Genomic DNA, 26001 nt, shown 5'->3' on the forward strand with positions numbered 1-26001 from the left:
ATCGGTAATTGAAGGACACTTAAAAAATAGAAACATCGTTGAAAGAATGACTCTGATAGCTTAAAAACTCACCAAGATATGACAATTCAAATATCTCATTAAAAAGACCTGCCCGAAACGCTCCATAGAAAGTGCTACGAAAGACTGACGTCAGTCTTTCGTAGTTTGTACACATCGGGAGACAACTTTATTTGATATGTATATTAAATATTGCGTTTATGAAAGTGGTTTCATAACAAAAGTCGCTTTTAATTGCATAAGTTATCGAATTGTATACAAATATTAAGAAATTTAATTGAAAAAAAAATCGACTTGAATATCTAACTTTAAAGGCGCATAACAAAAAAAATACAGATGCTATCAAGCTGAAATTTTGGGAACACTTATTTTTTACCGTGATTTCTTTATTTTCTTAACAAAATTCGCTAATCTTTGACCTTGTCATCATCCCTATTCAATATGTAAGTTTTATAGAGGCAAAGGACATTTTTAAACCTTTTTTGTCCCTTTTAAAACACATTTTATCTTCAGCGATTAACAATAACCACAACTGCATTATAATAAGCGTTGCTTTAAAATACGTTATATTTGAGGAGCGTATATAATATTCGAAGTGAGAGCCAGAATTCAGGTCAGTGCACACGCCTTTACTGCGACAGTTGAAAGCTTTTCACTAAAAGAAAATATTTTGATTTATTTTTAGATTGGTTAAATATGACCCCGATAGAAACTTTCATTATTAGGATTATAGAGTCTATGCAGTTATTGATTTTTTATCCATTATCACTCTAACTTACTAAGTTTTTTGCAGTGATTACCACAAAGGTGAAAATTGCAATTGTTTTAAGAACAACATACATTTTCAGGTGCTAATACATAAAATCTTGCCTAAAAGTATGCTTTTCTCTATAGCACACACGCACACACACACACACACACACACACACACACACAAATTCTAGATTATAAATCCTAAAACATAATATAGTTTTAGACTGTATTAACGTGCATCCGTCCGAATGCGCGGTTAGGCGCCTTCACCGCGAGACCGCGCTTGTGATTTCGTGGTGTAGCGGCCAAAACGCGGACGCATAATATAAATTCAGCCTTATAGACTTTCAGCCAAATAGACACTGTAAACGAGTGCAACACTTTTTCATTATTCACATCTAACTTTTAATACCATCCTAAGAAAACATAATGATTTAGAGTGTGTGCAAAGAGCTACTTACGTATTCCATTCTGGAGCTCCTAACAAAGGTATTACAGTTACTCTGAAACTACTGTTTGTTGAAGAAAAAGGTTGAATATCATAATTTTAGTCATGTATAGTCATTATACGTTTTTAGCACATAACGATATTGAGTGGACTCTTTCTTGGTGTAAAAGTCATGTTTCACAGTAAAAATATTCACTTTTCGTGCACTTATTAAACGTCTTTTTATTTTTTTTTAAACTTGTAAGAAACTTTTCAAATTGCAAAAACTCAAATATAATCAAGCGGAATAGATGCAAAGAAGTGTATATTTATAACTGTCAAACATGAATTTCCACCGAGAAGTTACAGTACTTACATTCAATATCATATTACTTATATATTATGTCTGCCAGTAGTTAATGTTTACATATTTGTGTACATTTTTTCCCGAGCAATGTAAGTTTCCGATGCATGGTGAGCGTGAAAAGACTCAACCTACTATTGTCGTTGTAAGGGAAACAAACTTTGCAGAAGTGTAATACGACAGAAAAACTTTTGTACTGAAACGGATGGACGGTTTTGTAAAAAAATGCACACACGCTTTTTACTGTAGAGAATGATACAGTGGTTGAATAGAATACGATGGCCTTGCGGAAAATCTGCATGTTGGCATTTATTTATTGGTCGTTCATACTGATAATATAAATGCAAAAGTGTGTATGTCTGTTTATTACCTCTTCACGCCAATACCGCTGAACCGATTTAGCTTTTTGGTGAGGAGATACTTTGAGGCCCGGGAAAGGATAAAGGATACTTTTGGAACGAAGTTCCTTATCGCGCGTTCGGCGTAAAGGGGGCTAGACAGAACCTGCATGGTAGGGGCAGAGGGAGTTGATAGTATTCCTGTGCGTCAACTAGATGGCGTTTTTTGAGAATAAACAGTGATGAATTGTAATTAGTATTCCTGGGCGTCAATAGATGGCGTAATTTTTTTTGAGTGTATATGTATAATACTGTAAGTAAGGTGTAAGGTTTTTTGAACATAAGAAATAACTTCGTTCCATTCGGGTGTCCCTTGACACCTCTCAAGTTCCCGCTAGATAAACGAATTTCTGTGGGCGTCATCTAGCACATAATAAATATAACAATTCCGAAATAAAATTAACGTTGAAATAATTCTCTAACGCTTCTTGGAAGATACCAATTTTAATCAATACTTAAAAGTTTGAACGTTTCAATTGTAACAATAACAAACATACCTTGGTGAGTCATCGCAAACTTTGTTTGAGATCAGCAAAATTGTTCGGCTCCTAACTTAAATTCGAATTGGGCTATAAATTGTATCGAGCGGGACACGTGCTTCTTGGATAGAATAAGTGAGATTGTAGGAACAAGTTTTCTATCGCAACTCGTTTACAAGATTCGTTTTGAACGAAATAATTTCAACTTACTTCGATTGATTCCGTTTTTGTTTTATTGTTTGTAAAATCACTTATCTTTTGCTTGAACTTTATAAATAAAGACGATCTTGAAGGGACCAATTTTTCTTACAAAGAAATATAAAGCCGTGTGATTTTATACGATTTAAATACGTCCTCGCGACTGAGCGGCCCGGCCGCTAAACCACGAGATTATAAGCAATTGTATCCTGAAAAGTATCGAAGCTGTACCCTTAGTCAAAACGCGTTCGCTAGTATCGATAGTGAAGTAGGATGTAAAAAATGTAATTATGGGATGTGACAATGAATATGACGGATAGTAACAAAGTAATTAGTATTTTGTAGTGTCATTTTCATAATGAACTATCACGTGTAGCGCCGTAGACTGTCGTAGCTAAGTCGTAGCGATTCGTAGCGTGACGTAGCACTGCTACGAAGTGCTACGAACTTGCTATACTGTCAGCTCCACTCAGAGACGAATATTAATTACGTAGAGGGCGAGTAACGCAAAAAATCAAACATCGTCCTTCTCTCTTCACACTCACGTCCGTCTCTCATATGCCAGGTGAAAAAGGACGACGCGGAATCATCGCCAAGTTAGTTTATTCTTAATAACTCGATAAATATATAACATTTTAAAAATCAGAGGCGGCTCGCGTCGCTTGTAACCTCTGGCGGCCACGCGACACCTCCAGAGCCCACGTGCCTTTCTTCTATATTCACCTCGAGGCACCTCGCGGCGCCTCGCTGAGACGCGCGCGGACGCGGGCAGCCGCGAGCACTTTCCGCCGTTGTTCTTTATTGCTCTATTTGCTATTATTGTTGCTCTATTCCGCTAGGTATATTAACTTTATGACTATGACACTTAGTTATGTGTTATTACAATCCCATAAATTTTTGACATCCAACTTTGCTATCAAAACCAGTGAAAGCATTTCGACTAAGTACTATTCATAGTTTCTAAATTGAAAAGCAGCGAGAGATTGTATATTTCAATAGGCAACCAAATAGTACTATTAGAATACTTCAACCACGTCAGCGGAATAAAGTTCGCATTACAAGAAACAAATCTTGTTTTATTATAAAAGTTTTTGTTCGCATTTCACGCGGTGCCAAAGCGTTTATCCGATTGCGATAAAGCCGTTAAGTTATTGCTTGCACTTGTGGGAAAGTTATGGGTGGAGTATCTGCGGCACACGGCTTTACGCATCGATAAAAAAATAAAACGTCAAATCCCATTGTTATTCCACACGTACCTACGAATACAGAGTTACAAGGATATCGGTGGTAGGCAACGTAGTTTCTTCGTTCGACTTTCAAAAAGTGTATCATGATACCCATTTTGAATAAAAATATATTTTATTTATTTATTTTATTTTATTATTTATTTTTAGGGTTCCATACCCAAAGCGTAAAAACGGGATCCTATTACCGAGATTTCGATGTTTTTTTAATGAAATAAGGGGCAAACAAGCAAACGGGTCACCTGATGGAAAGCAACTTCCGTCGCCCATGGACACTCGCAGCATCAGAAGAGCTGCAGGTGCGTTGCCGGCCTTTTAAGAGGGAATAGGGTAATAGAGCTGGGTAGGGAAGGGAATAGGGGAGGGTAGGGTCAGCAAATAGGCGAGGATAGGGAAGGAAAAAGGGTAGGGGATTGGGCCTCCGATAAACTCTCTCACTTGGAGAAACACAGCGCAAGCACTGTTTCACGCTGGTTTTCTGTGAGCCCGTGGTATTTCTCCGGTTGAGCCAGCCCATTCGTGCCAAAGCATGGCTCTCCTATGTCTTGACAGACAGGCTGTCTGACTACTATTTAAGGTAGGGACAACACAGTTTTTTGCCTTTTTTGTACGGTATCAATAATGGCAACATAATATAAGCACATACTTTAGATTACATGGTTTTACGCATTTTTAAAAAAATATGAGTCAAATCCCATTGTATCAAAATAACACCGTACATAATTTATGCAATTATTTAATGGTACTGCTAAATGATTTTTATCGTATGCCTAAAGGAACTGCAAAGTAGACAGTATTGTATAGATCTGTTATATTATGTATTTCTTAATATAGAGTGAACCAGTGACTTTGAAGATTAAACTTGTGATTTCCACGAATCATCTTTTGCTTTCAGCTTCTATAGAAGCAGTCGCTTTGCACCGTCTAAACTAACTTAACAATTTCCTGTTTCTCGGTACCCTTTTCAAAGACAAGCAATGCAAGCTGCAGCCTGAAGCCTTTGGGGAAAGTTTTTTGATTGGTCCAGTCAGATTACTCTCCCTGAACTAAAAGGAATTCACAACGTTGTCTCTTAAAATGTTATTGTTAAATGTTATTGTTACTATTAAATAACGAGACGTAGAAACCTAAAACGTAGATCCGAGAATGATACACGATACTATCGGATAAACGTCACCAAAATATGTACTTTTAAATATGATTCCATATTGAATTAATACATCACTCTCATGATTAAAGCCGCGGCGGTGTACCAAATGTATCAATATTGGGAACAAACCGGGCCCTGTCAGATTAATTTTACTTTTATGAATATTAATTTACGCTTTTTGTGTTCTACAATTACATGGCAATATTTAATGTTAATCGTTACGCGCTAGATGTTACTCATTGTGGTGTATTCATTTAAAGTTTTAACTATCGACGAATATTATGGAAGTGAACATTTCTAAAGTGGTGTTGTGTACTTTTTTGTAAACTGATTGAAAATTCGTAAGAAGGAGATTACACCGCGGATGAGGAGTAGGGTAAAAGGAAGCAATATTTCCTTCTCTTTCTAACATATTTTTATTTCATCATCATCATCATATCAGCCTATAGTCGTCCACTGCTGGACATAGGCCTCTCTCAATGAACGCCAAGATGACCGATCTCCTGCTACTCGCATCCAACATGGGCCTGCAACTAAGCGGAGATCGTCGTCCCACCTAGTTGGAGGTCGACCTACATTTTTATTACAATATTTTTATTTATGGTTAGCTAATACCTATTATATTTATAGATAATATGTATTATAATAGGTATTAGCTCTACTGGGTGACAAATTAGTCCATTTCGAGATTTTTATTATGAACTTAGCTAAAATTAATAATTTTAAAGCGAAAATGTTGTTTCATGATTTTCTGCAAAGCCGTCACGTAATATCAGCAAGCATAAACCGTCTCTACTTTTTCAAAAAATTATCAAAGGAAATAATAATTATTTTACTACGCAAGCTGTCAACCAAGAAACGAAATTTATATCCTTGGTCAGGCCCTCATAAGCTCTTAACAAATGCTGTGAAAAACTTACGACCTGTCACTAAACCACCTAAAAGAATTATTGAAGTGAAACTTTTCTTTAGCGGCGCGTTTTTTGAGATGGATCAAAAATGGGAAACTCACGTTAAGACCTGGTCAAGACCTGGTCAAAAATTCATCTCATCTCAAAAAACGTGCCGCTAAAGAAAATTGTATGGTGGAAATATTTTCTTTAGTAGATCTATAACGCAATAGTAAATGACAATATATGTTAGTAATCTGTCACGTGCTTGGTCACATGACTATTTTTGAAGGTGAACTTGCTACAACCATAACCCATTTAATGCGTTTTGTCTGAAAACTACATTGCTCCAGAGTATGGCGGCGCGTTGCTTGATGCTTCGCACCGCCACGCACAATACTTTAAAGTTCAAACTGTATTTCCGTAGTACGAGTCCTGTCGTTGGCCTGCAATCAGTCTAGCCGGGTCGATCGGCCTTCCCGTAAGTGGCCTTAAGTCTGAACGCATAGGAATGTAACAACAAAAAATGTAAGTCACATATTTTGTATGCGCAACTAGTCACTTACCTTAATATATACCCACGCCATAATATACTACCCATGTTTCCGTCGAAACGCCGCTACTACACAAGTCACAACACATCAATGTGTTATATAATATTTTTATACTATGTATGTAAATGTCAGATCACATTGCAATGTAATGAGGTGGTGCGATACATTTTTTATTTCATCCAAAACTGAGCTTTATATACTACACAAGAAGAAACACTTAAAAAAACAGCTTGCCGTCTCCGGAGTGGGCTGCCTTTTTTGAGTGACGCGAGTAAAAATGCATCGCATCGCACCTCACGCTAAAACGTCGGAAAAAATCCAACGACGCGTACATTGCTCCGTTTCATTGCGGGACAATGTGACTTCACTCTAACATGATAACAATTATAACCATACACATCCTGTGCTTATCGCGATCGCTGATTGTGGCCACCGCAGGCCTATCTGCGTGGTTTTAATTAAGTTTGTACTAATATAAACGTGTTCTCAGACAGGGGTGATTCTGAGGTCGACAGGATAATTGCAAACACAGCTATGACTCGCATGGTTTTGTTGCCAGGTGAACTCGTGTGCCATACTCGGTTAGGGTTGGCAATAACTAAATAATATAATATTATTATTATTCATTTATAATTTATATATTAGTCATATCTACAGAAAATATCAGGTATTGATGAGGTGTAATAAGACTAGTTTTATTAAATTTCAGCTGTGAAGTTAGGATCGAAATAACATTTTTACGTGTCGCTATCGCTAAACGTGACAAACTCTTGCGATTACTTATGAAAAATTTGGCGGCGATATTAAGTCCGTTGTCGAAATTATCGAATGCAAGTTGTCACAGTACCCACACCTATTATCTTCATAAATATAATATATCGAAAATGTACCGTTATGTATGTTCGAGTTCTTTAGCGATGTTGCCTGGGTGTCGTATCACATTTTCGTCGTCTCTTATGCGTCTTATTTATTTGGCGAAGTAATTTAAACATAGAGCTCAAGTCAAAATGTAGACCATTCATTTTAATATAAGCTCAGCGACATTAATAACATGGAATTTCGTGTCCCAAGATTGATATTAGTGAATTAGCGTCCCAGAATTTATTCATCTTTATTACTTTGATGTTCGCTAAAGTGGAGATAAAAACGGAATGTAATTAGCAAGTTCAGCTGTTGAATGTGGAAAGTTGGTAACTCAACCGATTATATTAATTATACCACATTAGTAGCTCCAAAATATTCCGTGAAATGTTCTAACTGCTAATAAACGTATTCATTTACAGTAATTAGGTTGTCTTTGATCGCCGTTGAGATGGTGATGAAGGATTTTTCCTCGTTTTGGGATATACTAGCAGTTATAGATTTGCTTCGGAGATGGGATACAGAGCTACAAGGATGCTTGGCACGTGGAATGTGGATACCATGTAGGCGTGGATACCAAACATCTGTTCATCAAAATGTGTTAGCTTTAAGGCCGTCTCCTGAGCAAACGACCTCGACCATACATTCAATCCAATTTTTTTTACTTATCTTAGTTCAAAATTGACCTAAAAAATTCATACGTCCAGTATGTAGTTAATGAAATTGTCGATCTATTGGCGTGTGTTTCAAATAACCGTAATTTGTAAATACTAGGGAGATACTGAATGTATTCTTGAATTTAAATAAATAATTGGTATTACTTTGGAAGCTAATAATATCATGAATATAAAAAACAAAAATAGAAAGTTAATAACTATGAAAGGAACGTTCATATGCTGAAGATTATTGCTGTATCTTTATTATAATTTCGTAGCTTTCAAATTATGAGTTAATAAGGCTCCTAAAAACGGCAAATTACGGCATCTCGGTAGGGGGAGCGTCTTAAGCTGATCGCATATTTGTCAGCACCGTACGCGACGTACACGTCAAACGGCCCGCATAGTACACGAAATGCGGCTCGTACGATGCGAACGAATGTGCGAGGTTTCACATCATTTCATACAACGAATTTTCAAGTGCGGCGCGTTCGGCGCGTGCGTGCCTGATATCTACTTGGATGACATTGACATCTGAAAAGACACTTTACAAGATGGCGGCGTTAGTGCAGTGACGTGTGAAAACATCCTTGTAGTTATATAATCTATTTTACATATTTTTTATACTGGATGATGTACTTATAACGTACTCGGCGAAACATAGCGGTAGCGGTCATTGACTCCCTGTCAAAAACTTGTCATTTTCTATAGAAACCGCGATTGACAATGAAGTGTCAGATGTTCTTAGTCTATATCATATATATCACTTAACTCATTTTCTTACCGTTTCAAGTTTCAACCTTCCCTGGACTTCCACCAATATTTCAGTATCTGTAACTCCATTGGACAAATTCGCCTTAGGAGTATTTTCTAGGACAAACTACACTTATTTTCTCGAGGCTCATAGCTTTTTATTTTAAAATTTCATGGAAAGCAGCTTAAATGTGAAAAAAAAACAGAACATTTATAACATTTTCTAATATAGGTGGGTATGCTGCAATACGCAGAAGTAATTTGGCACCTGCTTTCATAGCGTTTCCTTATAACGAGGTGCCTAGTTAACTTTTGTGTGTTACGTTAATATACTCGTAGTTCATAATATCAGTAATGTTGTCATAAAAATTTGCACCCACATTACTGTAGGAGGCCTTGTGCTGAATATTGTCTGAAATGTAGGACATGTTTGATTGTTTGCACAGTGGGCTGTGCCTGCTAAAACAAGCTTCGTGGTTACCAGCTACCACAGAGTTCAATGAACCCTTTAGTTACTTTCGTCTATTTAGTATTTTTGCATTAAATTCTATTGCATTAAATTAAATTGAATTCATCTAATATTCTAATATTTAATAGTAAAATAATTTAGGCTCGCTGATTGTGTCATAATTTAATAAATTAATATTAGACCACGTTAACTATTTTAGTCGGTAATTTTATTATTTCAATATCCATTTAAAATCCATTTAGTCGATTAACGTAGACAATTGTGGGAAAATTAATTAATACGTTGATAAATTAATTATAACTAGCAGCCAAACATTTGTAGCGGCTAAGGACGTTAAAATGACTATTGATTTTTTAATTACCGCTTCAGTTTTGTTTTTCGTTCCAAATAACTCCGGAGTTCTAAATTACGAGCAATAAAAAGTTTGTCGCAAAAGAAACAAGTAATATAAAAGGTATCTAATGTCCGCAGGCGGAAAGGAGTTCGCATTTTAAATTCTCCTAATTCCTCCTTTTTTATGATAAATGAAGTATTCAAGCCTTCCTGCAATAATTGTTGAGCGATTGTTTCGACGAAAAATTAAGTACAGTTTGCTGCTATTTTAATCCAAGTAGCCTTGATCCAGAATGAAACATACGAATAGTAAAATACTATTCTGGAGCCTTACTCCCGAAACTGATATCGATTTCGATTTTCGATTTCAATGGTTTTTTGACACTTTAGACATCTAAAATATGTCTAAATAATGTCAAAAAACCGTTGAAATCGAAAATCAATATCAGTTTCGGGAGTAAGGCACCTGATTCGAATGAAAGTCAAACGATTATTTTTTTAAGTGTTGACCAATCAGACGTTTATTGGATATTTTTATAACAATAACATAACATTTTGTAGTTATCATTAGATCTTGATAACAGGAATGGAGAACAGATTTTAATGTTGAACGTACTTATTAATAATAATTGCTACATTGCGTGCCTGATATTAAAATATTATATTGATGGGTATGAAATAATGGCAAATAGTACATTGATGTTATTGATAGTTCCAAAGTATTTCCGGCATAAGGTGGTATAATATTACTATATACTATCATATAATATTATGTTGTTTGAATAAATTATTTTCAACATTCGTTTATTGTGCGGGAGCCGTACCTACTGTTCTTTTGTTTGCTTTATATTGTGTAAAGTCTAGTTATCATTTATTGTGTCTAAAAAATTGTTATGATTCTCTGACGATGAAGACCTATGAGATTACACTTAACGCCGCAATTAGAGGCATTTAATAATTATTTATGTAGTAATTTAATGAAGACTTTGTTATGTCAACATCTATCTATATATATAAAACGCAAAGGTGACTGACTGACATGATGATCTATCAACGCACAGCCCAAACCACTGGACCGATCGGCTGAAATTTGGCATGCAGGTAGATGATATTATGACGTAGGCATCCGCTAAGTAAGGATTTTGATCAATTCTACCGCCAAGGGGTTAAAATAGGGGATTAAAGTTTGTATATAATAATACTTCTTAACGCGAGCGAAGCCGCGGGCAAAAGCTCGTTTTTATGTAATATGCAATGATGTTTTAGAATATAATATCATTGATAATAATATAAGTTACCATTACTTGCTCATTAAAATTTTAATGTCTCTGAGTGCAGCTTCATTCAGTGTTAAACTGTGCATTTGTGTGAAAAAATTTTTCATAATATTTCCAAAAACACCGAATGGAAGAGACAGTGTAGATTTACCGTAACGTAAATGTAATGGTATTTTCCTTATACTCTCCATCCGATGATCTGACCAACAAAAAGTACACCAGCGGTCCTTATAGTAAGATTTATCGCGTATACGGAGGTATTTTTCAGTTGCACAAAACAGATATATCTTTCACAGCTGTCATTTTGATGCAATGCGCAAATTTTCGAGCGTTCTCGGTGTATAATAATTTTACGGTTCGTTGAAGTTTCAAACGTGCGTCTCTCGACATTGATGTTAATTTAGAATAACGGTATGATTTAGAATAAAGTAAATCTTGATATTATATTTATTATTCGCTACAGACTTTGTGCTTTATGTTAATACGATAATGTTAATGAATAGTTTATTTAGGGTTAATTATTTATGGTAAAGTTAATATTTCGACTTTTCGAAAATTTATCTACTGACTTTGAGTAATTGGTTTATATATAAATGAAACTATTATTTTGGAAAAATATTTAATATTTACATATTTACATAGCCATCCAACAATATACATTTTTCAAGTTAAAAATACATCGATGTTCGTTATAGTTTTTTTTCTGAAATTTTCATTACAGCGAATCGAGTAAATGCTATTGAAGTTTTTATCCTACAAATTATAATGCAATTTTATGGACACAGCTGTTTGTAAATATAAAAAGCGTATTAAAACTCAGTCCAGGACATCCAATCAGCTTCGCAGTTTGCCGGCGCGAGTAATTCCATCGGACTGTTTCATCCTACGCTTGATTTTATCGAAAATATAAAAAGGTAATGGAAAAAGTATACTTATTAAGTTTCTATACAGGTCCATCGCGTTAAGAGATGCTCACAACTTGCGTTATTGCAACTGACTAAACTACAGGGATCACCTATCGAAGAAATTGGTGCATAGGCGCAACATACGTAATTTTGTCGAGCTACGTCACGGCCGATAGATTATGTTAAATATTGATATAAGTCTGCCAAATAATGTAGGTCCACCAAGAACTAATTTTTTCGATAGATCGCGTCGTCGTCTCCACTAAAACCTAAAACTAAAAAGTGATTCGAGATCCGAACGAGCGTAAAATCCCCAGGTACTACTACACATTTTTATCATCTAATTAGGAGGGTGTAGGTGGTGAGAGTCAGTATGTAGATGTAGCTCGTGTATTTCGGCTGAGCGTCGCTGGAGAGGGCGCTGGCGTGGCATTCCGCCTCATCAGCTCGAAGCTGCAACAGCGGGATCCGGCGGCCGAGCTGGTCCTTGCAGGTGGCAGCCCTGACAGCTCGGCGCAGCTCCCCGCCCGCCTCGTTCTCTTGCAGCCACCGTCGAAGCCACGCCCCCAGCCAGGCGAGCTCGCACTCGCATCTCAAAGGATTCCCCGTCAGGATCAAGCCACCTACACACACGATTTATAATTCAGCACCTCTCAGACACACCGAAAGTTACTAATGGCATTAAAAATTAAATCTCATTGGGAAGATGAGAAAACTGTTACATTATTAATGTTCCCGTAGCGGTCTGTACACGGTTGTCGTTTGTTCTCTACGCGGGAGTGATTAGTCGGAGTTCTTTGTGTCCGCTGTGTCATTAATTTGAAATATATTCTTTTGATTGAAATCTACATTGAAATATTGTTGAGGGAACAGTGTGCGCAGCGACAGTATATAATAAGTTTATGGTGCGCAGTATTCTTTTTATGTCACTCTGTTATTCTATATTTTTAATAGTACATTATATTGTGTTGAACCGTGAGGTGAAATTGAATCTAGGAGTGCAAAATTCGATTTTATTACAACAACACTTTCTACTCTAAAACTGAAATCTTATTTGGATGCTGTTAAACGTTCGTGTGTCATCCCACATCGGACTTGTTTTGAGTAATCGGCGTTTTAAATTTTTTTTATGCTAACTTATCGAAAGTTATATCAAATTTTAGATTATTTTATTACAAAATCAGTCATATAGACTTGCCTGCAAAAATCATACTTAGAGTACTGTTGCCTAGCTTGTTGTAAACTTAAAAAAAAAATAGCCATGAGCACTTTTAGATAGGCAAGTAATTATAGGCATATTTGTTTATAAATTATATTTGATATAAAATATGTCTCATCTGGTTATCAGATCGGTGAAGGTCGACCTCCCACGGTCTCCTCTACTATTATTATTAATCAACTTACGGGTAATTTCAGATGAACAATTACTTCATCAATCTGATTAATTTATAATTAATTTATTACTAATTACTTTTTGCCCGAATCTGCACGTGATAAACTAATTATTTCTACATTAACTAAATTTAATCAAAATCGGTTCAGCAGCTTAAACGCAAATTAATAAAGTTTATTGCGTGAAAATCGAACATTTTCCATGATAAAAAATATTATCCTATGTCCTTCTCCAAAACGTAATATCTACATGTACTCAATATCGATGTCATAAGCCAAATTAGTTTTTGTTGACTGCGCGGGAACCGTACATTTTCCGGGTTAAAAAGTATCTAATGTCATTTTAATTGATTCAAAGTATTTGCATACAAAATTTTATCAAAATCGGTTCAGCGGTTTAAGCGCAAATCATTTTAGAAATATAGTACATAAATGCTATATACAAAACCTCACTAAGAGGAATAAGCATTAATCATTTTTGTACTCTAGAATATGCTACAGTGGGTTTTCAAAAAATGGATTTCACTGTCGTAAACCTTATGTTATAAAGAACTAAACTGCATTATTAACTCACAACCCGATTTTATGTGGAATGAAACATCAATGCTAAACAGCAGCCATTTATAAGTATATATAACTATTTTGTGTAACAGACCTATTTATAAATTGGTTTGTTACACAAAATAGTTGAAACTATGTTATTTAAATCAGTGATGTTGTAAACAGTACGATAAAACCTTAGATTTAGTAATTATACTCAGAAGTCATTAGAAACTCAATTATTTACATGTTTACTTAAATAGGCGAATAATTTAAACGTGATTTGTATCTCAGTATTTTTTACACCTACATCGTATACACCATCCAATTAGTCTTCAATAACTACAGCCACGTTTAAAGACGTTAATATAATAATATGGTTCGCGCTTTCGAATAAATGTGCCATCATTTAATATATTATGCTTAGGTATGTATATAATTTTTCTCAACCAAATATGGAATGACTCCAGGGTAGGCGTACACCAGAGCTTCAAAACAATGCACGTTAGCATTTTATTTTGCACTAAATATAATTAATCTTTTGAAAAAATTAAATATTTGTAATTTATCTGAACATTAACAAAATATATAATAATATTATCATCTACATAATATCATTTTGGTTTTAATTACTTTTCAAAATTATAGTCCGCTTAAGTCGGGACTTAATTGTTCCTATAATTGAATACGAAGTTACAAAATTTAAGGTTCATTCGTAAATTGAGTTACGGTATAACGTTATTAAAACGTACCTGAAAGTAACTTGGTCGCGACGTGACTCCAACTCGTGAAGTTGGGGTAAAAGATGGCGGGGTCGAGGCGCGTGATTTGATTGTAGCTGAGGTCCACGCCCAGCTGTGGGACCCGCGAGAGATGCTTCATGAACGTCGTCGGCAGCCGGCTTATCGACGTCTCGCTGATTCTAATGAATATCTCCTGATTCGAAGCGAATGGCTCAAACGCGTCTTCCGCTATTCTCTTCAAATTAGCCCCCTTTATCTCCACGTATCTTATCTTCGTCGCGTCGATCCCATGGAGCTGGTCGTCCAGAGCCTCGTCCGTCCAGTGAATCAATAATTTATGAAGCGATGGCAGGGAGCACGTAATGTTTGCTAAACGAAAGGTTGAATGATTTATCGTGGACCACGTTTGCAAGTGAAGGGAGCGAAGGGAGAGCAGGGGACGGAAAGTATCCTGGTCTACGATATCTAAATATCTTAGACCGTTCAGGTTCATATGCGATAAGTTGCTCAACCATTTGAAGCTGCTGGGCGTTAGTCTTATTATAGGATTGTAGGATACGTCCAGACTGTTCAAGTTCTGCAGGTGTATCCACATCTTTGGCACTATGGAGGTAAGTCGATTGTGGCTTAGGTCTAAGTGGCGAAGGTTACTCAGTCGTCTGACGTCGGTCTCCTTGAAGCTGCTAATGTAGTTCTGAGTCAGATTGAGGCTCGTCAAGTTCGTCAAAGGCAGATAAGGCACCGACTTTAAACCTATATTCGCGAGATTCAGATGCCTCAAGTTGGGGAGGTTGTGGAAGAGCTCCTTGAAGTTCGCCTTTATGGAGTTGAAGCTGAGATCGAGTCGCCGCAGACCGCCGAGACTCGAGAACGTGTTATCGGAGAGGACGGTCAATAAATTATTGCCGACGTTAACACTGGAGAGGAACTGCGTGTTCCGGAATATACTACTGTCGAGGTACTCTATGCGATTGTGAGAGACGTCGAGATGGCGCAGGGTAAAGCCGATTTGCGAGAGCGCAGTCACGGGAAATAATGATATTTCGTTGAAGCTCAAATCCAAGTGCTCGATGACCGTGTTCTTAAATACGTCCCGGGGCAGAAGCTTTAGATTATTATGGTCTATTTTTAAGTATCTCAGTTTGCGCAAATTCGAGAATTGCTCCACCGAGAGCTGGTATATCGAGTTAAAAGACAAGTCGAGGATTTGGAGAGCGACGAGATCGGTAAAAGATTTTCGTTTTATGATATTAATTTTGTTCTTGTGTAAATCCAATATTTCTAAATAAACTGATTGACCGAACGCTTCGTTGGAAATGTGACTTATTTTATTATGAGACAAGATAATCTGTCTTATCCAGGATTTGATTCCGACGAATAAAACGCTTGGCACTTCATGGAAATCGTTTTTCGAACCGTCGAATATGTTGATAGAAAATCTCACCTCGCCCTCGATGGTTCTAATGTTATTTCTACTTATATTTAGGGTGAAAATAATAAATTGATTAGAAATATTATAAAAAGAATCGAGAGATAAACTAGTCAAGTTGTTACTTTGGAGTTCTAATATCTCTAGTTTCGGTAGGTTCGAAAATGCCTCCCTTTCTATAGAGTCAATTATATTACCCGCTAAAGATAAATATCTCAAATTGGATAAGTTGGCGAAGCTATTCTTAGTCAAGTTACCGATACGGTTATAAGATAAATCTAAGTTTCTCAACTCTGGCATATACGCGAACGTTCTAGTCGGAAGAAAACTTAGAAAATTATACGACATTCTAAAATTACTGAGAGATAAAGACGCATTGTTGCCGTCGTCGTCGATCACGATATCGACTATACGATTGTAGTCTAAATTCAAATATTTTAAATTAGGAAACGATAGAATCTCGGACAACCGCAATATATGGAAATCGTTGTTATCGAACGACAACCAACTCAGATTCTCCAAGCTATCGTCTATTTCGAAGGGGAAGTAGCCACTAAAAAGCGTCGAAGACAATTCCAATACGTGCAACGACCCCGTCAAATTGGAAAAAGATTGAGGATGAACGTAGTACAAATCGTTGAAACTCAAATTAATCTCCTTTACGGGCATAGTGACTGGGAAAACGTTCTTATAAATCTGAGAAATCCTGTTGCCTTTTAAATTGATAGTGCCGAGAGAAGTGGACCAGTCTCGGAATTCATTTGGAAGCAAAATGGATATTCTGTTGTAACTTAAGTCAAGATAACGAATCGAACCGGGCTCGAGCGCCTGGAGTGCGGAGGGCACCGAAGTTAAAAAGTTGCCGGCGAGCGAGAGGGTTTGAATACGGCTCGGGAGGGCGGGCGCCTCCTCCAGCAAGTTGTGAGCCAGAGACAAATGTCGCAGGCGATTGACCTGCGCTAAACTGTCGGGCAAGTGAGATAACTTGTTGTGTTCGATTTCGAGATGCTCCAGCGAATTCTTTAGTGTGATAAACACTTCTTTGTAAATTGAGCTGAGTTTATTATAGGAAATAGATAGCCTCTCTACTCTATTGTTAGTGTACAATAACCTAGGGACGACTGTGAGATCATTTAGGTCTAGTATAATTTGTCTAATTTGGACCTCGCGGAATATGAGTATGTCTGAGGTGTCGTTTATTTTATTGTTACTTAAATCTAGTTTCTCTAACTTTTTGCTCTTGTCGGTCGAGTCGGTCGCGTTCGACTCGAACGTGATTAGATTATGACGTATATGTAAAACTTGTAGCCTAGGAAGGTTAAATATTAGATCACAGGAGAGTTTGTGTAGGAAATTATTGGATAACTTGAGTACGGTGAGGGAGGGTGGTAGGGAGTCCACGCTTATGCTTCGGATGCTGTTTCCTTCCAAATCCAATTGCAGCAGATGGCTAAGTGACGTCAGAGCGTTCGATCTCAGTTGATTTATTTGATTGTTGCTCAGAGTTAAACTGGTTAGCGTGTCCTCCATATGGTGCCAGCGTGTTTCAGGGTATATCTCTGATATGTAATTGCTGGAAATAAAGTGATTAGTTAATATTTGTTTCGCTGCTAAAGACTGTTAATTTATTTTATAGTTTAGACTGTAAGCCGCTTTACAAGCAAAAAGATTCACATCGTGCAGTCGTCACGTCTGTAATAGCCGGTACAGTTATGCAATGTTTTGTTCTTGTCTGATACGTTTGAAAACTGGCTTGAAAGATAAGGGCAAAACATCGTTCTATAAACACAATGTAGATTTTTTGTTACTTAAGGGGATATTAACGTCTAAGACTAACATACTGAAGTAAAGTTTGGAAATGCTGAAGTAATCTACCGACAACAAACTTACTTCTGTAAATTAAGCCAGTTGAGCACTTTGAGATCCCTCAGCCCCTGCTCAGGTATTGCGGTGAACTCATTGTAGCCGAGATCCAGGGACGCCAGGGTGTTGGACATGGAACTGTAGAAAAAAAAGGTTCTGTTCAGAAAACTATATACTCAAAAAGTTGTTACCTTATTATAAAAAAACTCACTGCATATTTTTGCCAAATTATTTATGTAGCTGCTTTTGTTTCAAACGTCAAATTACTTGACCGTTAAGGGGGTGACAGACGTGCGAGTAAGTACGCGGACTTATGGCTCGACGATCTTAATCGCCTGTGTGTCAGCAAAGAGCCGCGAGCCGCGAGCCTGCAGGGGGCATGGTAATAGAGTGTAAGCGATTCTCGTGTGTACCGACGCGAGCCGAGTAAGTTCGCGAACTTAAAACCCGCGTACTTTACGTCTATCAGGTACTTTAGCTTCTATAAGTACGTGGATTAGCCTGATAACGGTATATCCCTATCAATAAACATGATTGTAATGTATTATAATATTATTATGTAAACATTTTTCAACGCGACACTTTATCATTATTAAATAAATACGATAAGTTGTGTAGTGTGTAATAATAACAAGCATTGATTTTTTTAAGTTGAAACATTTCACATAAAAAACTAACTAATGACACATTGATATTAGAGAGTGCTCAAAACCTCTCTACTTTAGAGTGCTTATTATAAAAATTAGCTGACGTATATTCAAAGAGGCTTTTGTGTTGTAAATAAATCATGCTTGGGATGGGTCAGAATACATTTGCTCGCGGCTGCTAAGGAGATCTGTCGCAAGTGCCGACCGTGTCAGAGAGGATCAAAACAAAGCCGTAGGTATAAACTGAGGGGAGCACCAAATTTTCAAGGAAATATCACAAAATCTATATATCTATATATTATAAGTATATAAAACTCAAAGGTGACTGACTGACATGGTGATCTATCAACGCACAGCCAAAACCACTGGACGGATCGGGCTAAAATTTGGCAAGCAGGTAGATGTTATGACGTAGGCATCCGCTAAGAAAGGATTTTGATAAATTCCAACCCCAAAGGGTTAAAATAGGGGATGAAAGTTTGTATATAATAATACTTCTCATAAATACATAAGTAAAAGAAAAACATAATAACTCATGTAGGATTGCAGGTAGTTTACTAATTATTATTGGATACATATAATATTAGTTTGTACCTACAAACTAAAGAAAGAAGTTTAAGGAAATATTATAAGAAACCATAACGACTAAAAGAATACGCACATAAAAATTGTGAGATATCACGTTTTCTTCTTCTGAACTAAATTGTTTGTATTTTACGTAGCGTATTTTTGAAAGAGGCAGCTTACCAATTTTTGCAAGAAACATTTAAAAAATCAAAGCTTAAGAGGAGTCCACATCGCCCTTTTTTCCATACAAACGTTGTCCCCTGTTTCCTCCCTGGATAATGCTAGTAGATTTATAATTTTTTTCCTGAATATCTACGGCCACTAATACAATGTCCCTATGTTTTCTTTTTTTCATAATTTAATTATTAAATAAGATATGAACGTTCAAAAACCCAAAAAAATGGCCAGATTTTCCGCTGTGTTCAAACGTCCAGAAAACAGATTTGGCTAGATTATACATAAAAAAGCAAAACATAGCAACACAGCTCAAGCCTTTTTTTAATCTTTAATGAAAAAAGTACTTAAATCGGTTAAGTTTTGGAGAAGGAATCAGGGGACAACGAATCATTGATTTTCTGGATTTTCTGCAGTTGTCTCTATCGCGTTCTGCGGTATAGGCTTGAGGTAAGGGAGACAGCTATAGATATTACACGTACTTTTTTTTCATTTCTCTAGCCCCTGGTGTATCCTCTTAAGTTCATATTTTTTGGTGATCATTTTTATGTATGTCCTACAATATATGGCTGCTGTTAAGCATTGGTGTTTCATCCCACATAAAATCGGGTTTTGAGTTAATAATGTAGTTTTGTTCTTTATAACATAAGGTTTACGACAGTGAAATCCATTTTTTTTGAAAACCCACTGTAGCATATTCTAGAGCACAAAAATGGTTAATGCTTATTCCTCTTAGTGAGGTTTTGTATACAGCATTTATGTACTATGTTTCTAAAATGATTTGCGCTTAAACCGCTGAACCGATTTTGATAAAATTTTGTATGCGGATACTTTGAATCAATTAAAATGACATTGTATACTTTTTGTCCCGGAAAATGTACGGTTCCCGCGCAGTCAACAACAATGAATTTGGCATAAGATATCGATATTGAGTACATGTAGATATTACGTAAGGTTTTGGAGAAGGACATAGGATAATATTTTTTATCATGGAAAATGTTCGGTTTTCACGCAATAAACTTTATTAATTTGCGTTTAAGCTGCTGAACCGATTTTGGTTAAATTTAGTTAATGTAGAAATAATTAGTTTATCACGTGCAGAGTTGGGCAAAAAGTAATTAGTAATTTTAATCAGATTACAAATTAATCAGATTGATGAAGTAATTGTGCATCTGAAATTACCCGTAAGTTGATTAATAATAATATGTATAAAATGTATTCTAATTATTTTAGTTTGCAATTACATTAATAATTTAATTAGACTAACGAGTATTTCGATAATTACGCCCAATGTCCAATGCTGGTAATTATAATAAATAAAATAACTACCACACCGATTTCGGGGCGGTGGCCGGTTTACCGGTTGTAATAAAACCAGGCCAGTTACGCAGGAGTAATATCATAGCGCCCAAGTGTGTGCGCAATACACAAGGGCACTCTGGGTTCAATGAAACCAGGCCAGTTACGCAGGAGTAATTTTATAGTGCCCAAATGTGTGCGCGATACATAAGAGCACTCTGCGGGAAGCGCGGGAAGGGAAGAAGAAACGGGAACTCTCTGTCCTTTTCCGATACATAACTTACTAGATGTCTGATGATAACTTACTAGGAATTTTACGGAAACCGTACATTTTCCCATAAAAATAGCTCTTATGTCCCTACTCCCTTCACTTGGTCTACTCTATATCTGTGCCAAATATTGCCATAAAAATTGCTCCAGTAGTTCGTAATTTCTAATATTTCCCACGTTTTTCCCACATTTTCCAGAGATTCTTCGGTCGTATAAGTCTTAAAGTGATAATATATAGCCTATAGTCTTACTCGATAAATTAGCTATCTAACACTGAGATAAGTTTTTAAATCGGACCAGTAGTTCCTGAGATTAGCGCGTTCAAGCAAACATACTCTTCAGGCTTATAATATTATGTATAGATTTTTTTCAATTATCGCTTGACAAACTCGAGTCTCGATCTAAAAGACTATGAAAAGTACCAATAACAGGGTCATTATAGGCTTATAAGTCATAACCATGGTACGATGTATGGTATAATAATTAATATGGTAGTGATGATGATGATGATGATGAATGTAATTTGCATAGTAGCATCTGCTTTCTGTTCTTAAAATAACGCCGAAACTCCCAAACTTGTATCTATAAAGAATCAGGAGTTCTCTCAGCACCTTCCGAACCACGGTATACCAGGTATACCTCGGTGCAAAATCTTACTTGTTGGTAGCATATGCTTAGAATACTTCTCACGAAATCGAAGTCACCACATGTTTCCATAAAATTTTGAGGAGTTCGCTCGATTACTTATGCATAATTCATCAGATCATCACTTTTGTGCATATAGTACCAAATTGGGATGATACCCTATATACCAAAAGAAAAATTTTGAAAATCGGTTAACAAACGGCGGAGTAATCGTTGAACATAAGAAAACGAACATAACACCTCCCCCATTTTGAAAGTCGGATAAAATTGTAGCCTATGTGTTATTCTGATGTATAAGCTGTATTATTGTAAAGTTTCATTAAAATCCGTTCAGCAGTTTTTGCGTGAAAGAGTAACAAACATCCATACATCCACACATCCATACATCCAAACAAACTTTCGCCTTTATAATATTAGTAGGATCTGCATACCAAATATCATCAAAATCCATGTAGCGGTATAAGCAGAAATCATTTTATTTAACGCCTAGGAACCGTACATTTTTCCGAGACAAAAAGGATCTTATGGCCTTTTCCGGGACTCAAAGTATCTCCATACCAAGTTTCATCAAAATCTGTTCAGCGGTTTAGGTGCAAAATAGGAAATTTTATAACGCGGTAACCGTACATTTTTCAAGACACTAATTATCTTATGTCCTTTCACGAGAGTCAAAGTATGTGCACACCAATTTTCATCAAAATCGGTTCAGTGGTTTAGGCGCAAATCATTTTTGTTTATCATACGGGTACCGTACCCTTTTCCCGGATGTAAAGTATCCTATGTTCTTTCCCGAGACATAACGTATCTGTATACCAAATATCATCGAAATCTACGTAGACGGTAGCGGTATAAGCTGAAATCATTTTTATGTAATGCCTGGGAACCGTACATTTTTTTTTATAAAAAGGACCCTATGTCCTTTCCCGGGACTCAAAGTATCTCCATACCAAATTTCAGAAGAATCGGTTCAGCGGTTTGGGTGTGACAAGGTAATTTTATAAAATTTTGTTAAAATTAAAGCACTTAAATTTGTATTGAAAGAACAAATCAGAATTTTGCATTTATGTGAAATAGCACAAAGGACATTAATGCTATGTAATAAGCCCTATAGCAATATTGCATTAACCATTTTTATACGTTTTCTCTTAAAACTAAATGTAAAATTAAAATGTATTTTCATAATCATAATCTACGCATTTCAACAAAAAAAAAAAAAGATACCGCACAATAACATTTTTTTGCTTAAAATAAGCAGACAATAAAGATTATTCAAAAAAAAACTTAAAACACCGATTACTCAAAACTAGTCTGATGTGGGATGACACACCAATGCTTAACAGCATCCATATTTCAAATTAGCTTTTGCCCGCGGCTTCGCCCGCGTAGATTCTTACTTAATTTCAGAAAAAAACCATTAAAATGTCACTCAGGAACACACCTGCAGCTTTCTATCATTGTTACAATTTTTGCAAATGAACCAGTAGTTTAAGGAATTACCTCCTAGGCTCCTACAAACAAAATAACAAACTTTACCTCTTTAATGTATTAAATTATTAATGAAATTATAATAATTATTATAATATTATGTGTAGATTAAAAGTATTTTAACATCCAGGTGATGGTGATAATGATGATGAACAAATCTGAGTGTCAAATACAAGTAATTAATAATATTCCGTGAGAACGTCTACTTCATCAGGGACTTTTAGCAATTTAGGGTTTCATGTTTCGAACTTAATCCGCTTAGCTCTGCTAACTTAATTCACCCTACTACTTATTAATCACTGCTTTGAGTTTTAACAAACTTAAAAGAACGTTTCTGATTAAAAATAACAAGAATTAGTTCGATTTCTAATTCAGGATAAGTCACTTATTATTTAATAGTTTTTATGGGTAATCAAGATAAATTATGGAATTCGTAATACCTTAAACGTAGGATTAATATTTCAAAAGGCTCCATAATTTTATTTATTGCTCGGAAAACGTATATATTTGGCCACGAGAACTGCACAGAACAAGTGAGTCAAAGTGTTCGATAAAATAATACAGTCGACAGTCGACTCATGTCATGCCAATTCCGTACATTTTGATCGGCGATTCTATAAAGAAGCGATAAAGAAAAAAGTCTTGGCTAGGGGCTCTGAGATAGCATGTGACGCAATCTTCCTGCCAAAGTCTATAAAAATCGCTTCAAATTTTGTGCCAAGATAAATGTACTGTCCTGTCAGAGTAGTTGATTCCTAGTTAGATAGCGGACGGCGGCAAAACCAGAAACCCATCCGACCGATTGAATAATACGCCGACCAAATGACATACATCAACTGCCTAGGAATCAATTTCCTCGGTACGATATTAGTACGAATTACCTGAACGCATGCATCTCGATGTAATGCAGGCGGTTGGCGACCAGCACCAGCGTCTGCAGGCTGAGGCCGTCCAGCGCGCTCTCCGACACAACCTCCAGGTTCGACATGCTTATGTCCAAGTGCTGCAGCTCCATGCGCGGCCATTCTGTAACAAACACACATGTGAGTCATGTTGTTACCGCCATGTTATTACGTTATTACTAGCTGAAATTATTTCTGGTATCAATATAAAATTAGATAAAATTTTAATCTCAGATAGGTCTGAGAATAGGTTTTTATTCGTTAGGACGAATTTACCATCGAGGAAATTGATTCCTGGGCTGTTGAGTGTTGACAGACCAACCTCCTTTGGTCGGATCATGTCAATTCTACTCCTAGCAATCAACTTCATTTTTCACAAAATTTCATTAAAATCAGTTGAGCCGTTTTGGAGGAGTTCGCACACAAACACTGTGACACGAGAATATTATATTATACTAGCTGTGTCCCGCGACTTCGTCCGCGTGGACTTCAGTTTATAGTGCGCGATGTCAACAAAATTGGTGTCAAAAGCTTTTATAAAAAAAACCCTGGTACCTCTTAAATCAAAACAGCTGTGCAGTGTGCACATAATATTTCATTTTTTTAAATTAAACTTTATATTTTATGCCAAATTTTAAAGCTTATTTAGCCCTCCAATTACACGATTTAACCCATAAACTATTTATCATTGATAGGTTTAAGGTTACGTCACTGTATATAAAGTACTGACTTATTAAATAACGTAAAAAAGAAATAACAATCGAAAAAAATTGAGACCGGAATGGATGATGATACCACCTCTTATAGAAAGATGTTAGGCAAGCGTTAGCGCGATGTAAGAGACGCACGGCTCCATCTAGTATGAATTTTTGGAACTAACTTAATTTGAACAAATTTTCGTATTTTCACCCCCTTACAACCCTTTTTTCCAGTAAAAAAGTAGCCTATGTCCTTTCTCAGGCTTTAGACTATCTGTATACAAAATTTCATTACAATCGGTTCGGTAGTTTTGGCGTGAAAGCGAGACAGACAGACAGACAGAGATACTTTCGCATTTATAATATTAGTATAGATTAAATACTAGCTGTCGCGGCAAACATTGTTTTGCAATAAAATTATTTTCCCTGTTTTCCTGCTTTTCTCTTGAAGTTTTTTCTGATTTTTTTTCTGTAGAACTCACGGAGCCCGAGACCTTTCCAACGAATGCAAAACCGTGGAAATCGGTTCGTGCGTTCTGAAGTTATAGCGTCAGGAAGGAAAACCCGACTTATTTTTATAATATATTAGATTGACAGTTATTTTGGAATAACTTGTGACTACAGAAATCCTTATTTTTGGAGAGAGGAATATTATGTCTAGCCTCAGTAAAAGCGCATATTATACAGGTGTCAAGTATAACGGGATTCGTACGTTATTGTCTGTAGTCTCTGACTTGCACAGATGATATCCAACATATTATTATATATTATTTTAACTGGATTGTATAAATATAAAACACCCATACTCCATAGCCATAACTTTATAATTCATACTTATGTTATAAATGTAAAATATGTCTGTCTGTTTGTTATCTCGTCACGCTGAAATCGATTAAAAACACGGATAAGCACAAGCTAGATTTGCCAGTGATCAGACTTAGTAAAATCAGTAAATCTTTTAAAGGTATACGTATACGCCTTTTCAATAAAATCCCAGAAAACGTTCAAAATATTTCCCTTAATTCTAAGAAAGTAGTCAAAGAGCGTCTGTGTGCCAAAGCCTATTAGGTCAATTTTTATAAACGATGGCACATCTTGGGAGTAGGGTAGCTATCCTGCAGCTGCTTGCAAGGCTACTTGTACATTATTGACTTACAATTATGAATGTATGTTGACATTGTATAATTTTAAGTTTGTAAATTTTATTTTAAAAGATTAATTTTTCATCTCACTTTTTTTGGTAAAAAAAGTGGGGCCCGTGCGAGTTTCTTACGCCGGGATAGTTCCCGAACCGGTGGTAGGCACCGTAGTATCAATATTCTGAAAGCATTTTCTTAAAATCTACTCAGAAATAACACAATTTTATTTTTTATTTTAACACCTTTCGATTCCCGGGCGTTAACGGAAATCTATCGAAATCTAATTATTTTGATAATTCAAAAGGCTATTAATTTAACTCGTCGCCGTTCTGCCGCATCTGACAAAACTAAAATTAATCTTGATCCGTGAAACAACCTCAAATCCAATAACACAATCCAATCGGTTATTCAATATTTTATTACCACCAACCTACGTATTTTAGTCTAAATATACAATATGTGGAGTAAAATATGGCTCA

General features: G+C 36.1%; 1 protein-coding gene across 2 annotated transcripts in view; it reads right to left on the bottom strand.

Moving 5' to 3' along the window:
• Positions 1 to 419: 419 nt before the first annotated feature.
• LOC121732359 (chaoptin-like) overlaps positions 420 to 26001 on the bottom strand; it is an 88758-nt gene continuing 63176 nt past the window's right edge. Inside the window, exons 3-7 of one of the 2 annotated variants that reach the window (XM_042122215.1) lie at positions 23665 to 23809; positions 17724 to 17834; positions 14414 to 17406; positions 12054 to 12352; positions 420 to 430 (exon numbers count right to left, since the gene is read on the bottom strand). In XM_042122215.1, coding sequence (XP_041978149.1) covers positions 12066 to 12352; positions 14414 to 17406; positions 17724 to 17834; positions 23665 to 23809 — 3536 coding nt within the window. In that variant the 3' untranslated portion in view covers positions 420 to 430; positions 12054 to 12065. Of the gene's footprint in view, positions 431 to 11471; positions 12353 to 14413; positions 17407 to 17723; positions 17835 to 23664; positions 23810 to 26001 lie in introns of those variants that run through there. The other variant, XM_042122214.1, reaches the window with a different exon arrangement.

This window comes from Aricia agestis, chromosome 12 (assembly GCF_905147365.1).
Source record: "Aricia agestis chromosome 12, ilAriAges1.1, whole genome shotgun sequence".
Lineage (NCBI taxonomy): Eukaryota > Metazoa > Arthropoda > Insecta > Lepidoptera > Lycaenidae > Aricia > Aricia agestis.